The 6,000-nt window shown below is 40.4% G+C and overlaps 1 protein-coding gene across 4 annotated transcripts in view; it reads left to right on the plus strand.

Moving 5' to 3' along the window:
* LOC149852089 (protein FAM169B-like) overlaps positions 1–5,585 on the plus strand; it is a 56,673-nt gene extending 51,088 nt beyond the window's left edge. For all 4 annotated transcript variants that reach the window (XM_090029483.1, XM_090029485.1, XM_090029484.1 and 1 more), the window contains 3 exons: positions 673–801; positions 4,227–4,321; positions 5,167–5,585. In XM_090029483.1, coding sequence (XP_089885609.1) covers positions 673–801; positions 4,227–4,321; positions 5,167–5,391 — 449 coding nt within the window. In that variant the 3' untranslated portion in view covers positions 5,392–5,585. The remainder of the gene's footprint in view (positions 1–672; positions 802–4,226; positions 4,322–5,166) is intronic.
* The last annotated feature ends 415 nt before the right edge of the window (positions 5,586–6,000 follow it).

The following is a 6,000-nucleotide window of genomic DNA, read 5'->3' on the forward strand; positions in this document are numbered from 1 at the left end:
AAGCTCATATACACATTTTGTTGGTTGCTTTATTAAATGTTTTGCAAGGATTAATTTGATAACAGTTTGCTGGAGGGAAGGTTAAGGTTTATTATTGCTCAATGAAGCAGGAGGTTTCAAAGTGTGCAATTTCATGCTTCTAAATAATCACTTCCTGTTGTCCCTTCAAGATATTCCTTCTATATAATAATAAATCAGAAAGATGACGTTATTCCTTCTCAGTGGAAAAACCAGTTTTCTTACAGTGTTATAGTATGGACTATCATAAACAACCCATGTGGGGTTTATTCAGGCAATATTTTAATAAAGTCTTTTCTCCACCTAGGTACAGGGGAAGGCGTGGAAGGGGAGGAAGCAGAGTGGGGCACTTAATTTGGTATTTGTCCTTTTCTTATTAGCTCTAGTTAGATTCTCAATATTTTTCTAGGGCGTGTTGTTACTGAACACTGCCTTCAATAGTCTTCAACTGCATGCACTGTTCCTTTTGTTGGGTGTAGATACCTGACCATGGTGATGGGGCTTGCATAAGGCTTTTGACAAACTGAGAAAATAATGGGTGGGAAGGGAGGGAAAACCAACAAAAAGCCTAGAAGAAAAAGGATGTCTCTATCTGGGAGAAGATCTGTAATGCCACAGCAACTTATACACAACTCCTTGTTTTTTTTTGTCTAGTTTGCCGGCGATTCCTGCAGGCCCACTCCGAGGAGCAGGAGAGATTGTGGGAGGTGGAGGCACCTGGGGACTGGAGCCAACGTGTTAATATCTGGTTAAAGATTCGTTTGGGACCAGGCCTTCCAGAGAGTGAGTTAAACTGAACGAAGCAATTTTCACCTTATTGGTTATTTGAGCTTTACGGTTAGAAGCTGAGCAGCCTACTCTATTATTTGTAGTGTGTGGAGAATGTGCTGAGCGGGTGGGTTTAGTGTATTGGCCATTTAATGGAGTTGCCTGGCTCAAAAGAGGATTTTGGTCCAAAATATGCAGTTAACCAGGCCTGGCATAAAGATCCTGAGATAACACGATCACACTGCAGAGAATTTGAGCAGTGCTGAATAAAATGCAGCTCTGGTATAAATGGATGGAGCTCCCGGCACAGTACAGAAATTGGCCCAAAGGATTTATTGTGCATAGCCACAAGAGTTTGGTTATGCAAGTGGGATGGCAGGTTTATACATCTATGTGCTCAATCCGGCCCCTGACCCTTCCCTCCCCCACAGACTGACCTTTTGGGCTGGGTGTGGGGATCGACTCCAAGAGGCTCCGAGCTCTCCCGGTTGATCAAAATCAACTGGTTGGTGACCACTGCCATAGGGCCATTAGGTACCCCAACCAAGGTTCCTTTATATATCACATTTTATAGTGACTTGTTCTTCTTATGTTTTTAACAATGAGAGCTGGTGTTTCCTTTCCCTTTAATCGGTCTCACTCATCTCATCTCATCTGCTTATAGGCATCCTGTCCCACTCAGGTGCTATTTCTTTCATTTTTTTTCCTTTGCAAGGGTTTTAGTGAATCATTTCAGTGAGACACCATCTAAATGATTGTCAGCAAAAATTCAGCTGTGACCTGAGAGCTTCCTTATGCAGTTTTGCAGGTATATGAAGAGATGCATGCTTTTGAAGGAAGGGGAGAAAGAGCGTAAGACCTATAGAAGGGACCCTCTTCTCTATGTTGTGACTTTTGAGTGTTATCTCGCCAGTGGAATACGATTGCAGCCTGTTAGCTTGGCAGGAAAATATCTCATAAGATATGCTTTTAAAAAGGTAGTTTAAACTTATGGCTCACAGCTCATTAGTAATCGCTTTCCTAGATGGCAAACATGCTGCATAGGCATAATTTTTACCATCTTCAGGGGAAAATCAAATGATTATAAAAGCTGTGTTTGAAACAATAAGGTGCGCATAATATATGTGGAATCTATTCATATGTGTGTGTGTATAAAGCCCAGTGCAGTATATTACCCATACAGAGGTTAACGTGAAGGGGAGCATGGGACAGACTGTAGATGCAATAAGGAGAGGAGAGTGCCCTGAGGTTTCATGACTTTGGAGAAGAGTTGAACTTGCAAAGCTCCCCAGCTTGGCTGGAGAGGGAACAGCACAAGGATTTTCTGGGGTTGCAAGGAACAGTAGCAGCACCTCCCAGGCTGTGAAATTTGTATCAGCTCCTCTGCAGATAGATTGGTCTTCTTGCTACCCATACATGCTAAGAAAGGTTGGAAGTGGAGCTCACACTACTAGCATTATGCTGGAGAAGGAGAGACAGGTCAATGCTGCATCACAAAATGGGGCAGCAAAGTTGCACCCCTCTCTGGTCATTTGTTTGCACCTTTCTGTGTTTAATTGGAGACATGTGCGTCTTTGTTTCATTTCTTCACGTGTCCTCATCCTCCTCACTACATCCTGTCAGCGCCAGACAGTGTAATTCAGCATCACAAACTCCGTGTGGGACAAGTGATAACAGTCATCAAAATCAATAACTCCATCCTGTTCTGATTTTCTTGATGCACACGCACATACATGCTATACACTGTGGAATGTAGCTATTTATGACACAACTGCATAGCAATCTTGCACACATTATTTTTTCCTCCAAGAAAATTGTAGGGATTTTACACCAATGTGTGTTCCAAAAAAGCTTCTCACCAATCAGTTTTGCAAGGTTATGTGGCTGCATCTAGTGGCAGTACAGAGAAACTGCAGTGCTTTGTACACCAGAAATGCTACACTGGTTTGGGTATGCATAGATAGGTAAATGCATGTTTGAGTGAAAGCCTGTATCTTGACAATGCTCCTCTTTATGGGTTTGTTGAATTTTTATCAGTATATAGCTATAGAAAGACAGCTCTTAAACTATCAGTAAAAAAATAACTGAAAATATCTATTCTAAATTAATCTCTATTGTTTGAAAAGTCAGCCAAGAATAATTTATAGCCAGTAGTTACAGTAATGGGGACAGTTACTCTTGCTAACAAAGGCTGACTAGAAATATGAAAATAATTTTATAGGAATATATGTCCAGGTCCCTAACTGCTGAACCAATTAAGGAATAGTTCGACACTTTAAGAATAATTGAGTAAGGTAGGTGAAGTCTACAAGTAAAAGACTCACGTGAAGAAGTAGACTAACTTTGTGTTGATTAAAGCCATTGGGAACTGAGTGGTTTGGGAGTCAAGCAGATAACCTATTATTGTCTGAAAAGGAGCAAAACACGTGTCTTTGTTAGTGCTGGAGAACAGAGCACTGGCTGAGAAATACACTGTTTTAACAGAACAAACTTCCAGCCCAAGACGAGAAAGATATTGAATGACTTTTAAGGAAGCCATTCACAAGAGAGAGAAGAATATGCTGAGATTTTCTTGCTGTTTGAGGATTGGAACAGAGGCAGTTTTAAGGGTTGCATTAAAAAGTTTTCTGTAGTTTAAGCACAGTCTTGTTCTGTTTTCTCTGCATCCATTTTACTTCACCTAATTAAGAGAAAATCAGAGTACATCAGAGATACTTAGTTGGGTACCACAAATGCTAGACACTGAGTTTCACTATTAGCTATTACAGTTCTTCTGAAATAATCAGCAAAGAAGAAAGTTTAGAGTCCTTCAAATTATCTTCTCACGTTGTTGGATATCATGTCTTTGCATCAAGATGGTGGAGGCTCAAGAACTATTAAAAATATTTTTGGATTCATTTTATATTTGAGGAGACATTATTATGTGAAAACTAAGTCCAGCTTTTCAAAATGTACCTGTACATGGAGCTCTACAGCTGCACCTGTTTGTATGCAAGTATGAGATTTTCATAAAGTTTTTTAGAAAATCTTGTGTGTGACAACGCAAGGTTTTCTTAAAACATTCAAATAAGTGTGCCTATAAATACTTCAGGTGAAACGCAGGAGGCTGTTAGGAACTGGGGTGCTCAGATTAGACAGGTAGAATGGTCTTTGGGGCATTATCACTTACTATATCAAGTTCTGTTTTGTTACTAAACTGTCACTCCCAACATCAAAATAGGGAGAGTGGGTTGAAGTCGTAAAGACAACATCTCATAGTTGTATGGGTTTTTGTGGGTGAACTTAATTCCTGTGTATCTATTAAAAAATGTTTTAACAGGTTGTCACATGGGCCACAGCAGTGTGTTCACTGGGCTGCCCGCAGGCCGCGGGTTGAGAACCACTGCTGTAGAGGAGCTACTAACATCCTTTCATTATAATCTTTTCCTTGGGAAATGCAGGTCATCACCATTCTTCAGAGGACAAAGGTGGCTGCCCCACAGCACAAACCCATGATGATGAACCCACGCGGTCAGATGCAGGCCAGATGAATAAGGTAGAGTGATTGATTTGTCATGTCCTGACTCACTTTCCCATAATCACGTTGTTCCTGCCTAGGGAAATGGGTTTTACATTTGAGAGACTGGTATAAACATGGGTGATCTTGCAGCGCTGGACAATGATTTGTGTGGCTAATCTGCAATAGATTTGGACTATTGATTATAAAGGACCATTATCATGATAAAGTCCTTATTTTGCTTGCCACCTGGGATATGTGAGCCACAGCTGATCTGAAGCACAAGCAGATCCAAATATTGGGTCTGCAGTAGCTTTCTTAACTGAAGCAAGTGCAGTCTCACATGCACCATGAATGGAGCAGCGGTAACAACACCTACATTGCAGTTTGCCTACAACTGCGCAACTATAACGCCCTCTTTTCCACTGCTTACATAGGAAGTCTGCTGCACAGAGCTCTGTGCAGGAACAAGGCTTAACACAATCTCTAAATTTTGAATAGACCAATTTCCCATAAATGATTCTCAAGGAAATAAATTGCGATAATGAAGCTCATTCAAATAATGAATAATAAGCAAAAAAGGAGAAAGGGGTGGAAGCAAAACAAAGCTTGAAACAAAGAGCTGCCATTCTTGTGTTTACTTATCCTATTTAGGTTGCCTTCCAACAATCAGCTTAATGTTTTCTTTGTTCTGAATATTCCTGCTGCTTCCAGCACTAGTTAACTATCTTGTATAAATAAAAGGCTCACGTTCTTGTCTCATTAGGTTAGGGTGGCTTCTGTTGACCAGGGCATCTTGGATTAAGATCAGGTCATTACTTATGTTGTTTATATAGATCTTTAATAATATGGAATGTTCTTTATGTCTCCTGTGGTAATTTCAGGGAGAGGAACGAGTTCCTGATGGTGGGGAAGTGGCACAAGATGGCAAGGAAAATGCAGATGATACAGCTACAGAAGCAAGTCCATTAGACCTGGAAGCTACTAGGGAAGAGGACTTCAGTTCAGGTGTACCTGATGCTCAGCAATGCAAAGGATCCAGGAAAAGAGTAAGCACAGGGGATTCGGTTGTAGACAAGGCTGCTAAGCATCTCATAGTTATACCTTAATTGACTTGCTCAGGAAGGAGCAAGATTCATAATGCAGTCATTAAAATGAATACAATAGACTAAAATATTCATAATCTCTAACCCCAGAGAGATTTCTTAGGTTAGTTACAAGTGTTTTGCAAGGCTGATACTCTGTAGCTTGTGTGTTGTTTTAAATAAACCTATTGTTTTTCTAATTGTCCTTTTCATTTTTGTCTCACCCAGAAATTAAATAGTAGTCAAGCCTAATTATTTTCCTGCTCTGAAAATATTTTAATGAATGAGATGTCTAAGAGAGAATAATTGGGGGGCTTGTAGATACTGAAGCATGAAGATATTTCTATGGAAACAACTACAACTACAGTATCTACAAAGGAGATCCTGCAACAGAGGTTAGTATCAGAATGACAGCTGTAACCTCCCTCTAACAAAGAACAACTGATCTGGAATCTCTTTCAGCACAGCTTTTCCAACAGAAAAATCTGCCTTTAGCTCTATAGTGGACAGAAGGGAATAAAAGCCTCATGGTCTCTACATTAGTGCAGGAGAAGTTCGGTATAGAGACAGACGGAGAGAAAGCTATAGGCTGTAAGCTACCTTTAAGTTCAGGAACTGTCCTCATGCTATATA

The sequence above is a fragment of the Crocodylus siamensis genome, chromosome 15 (assembly GCF_052110815.1).
Source record: "Crocodylus siamensis isolate JL-2025a chromosome 15, ASM5211081v1, whole genome shotgun sequence".
In the NCBI taxonomy this organism is placed as follows: Eukaryota; Metazoa; Chordata; order Crocodylia; family Crocodylidae; genus Crocodylus; species Crocodylus siamensis.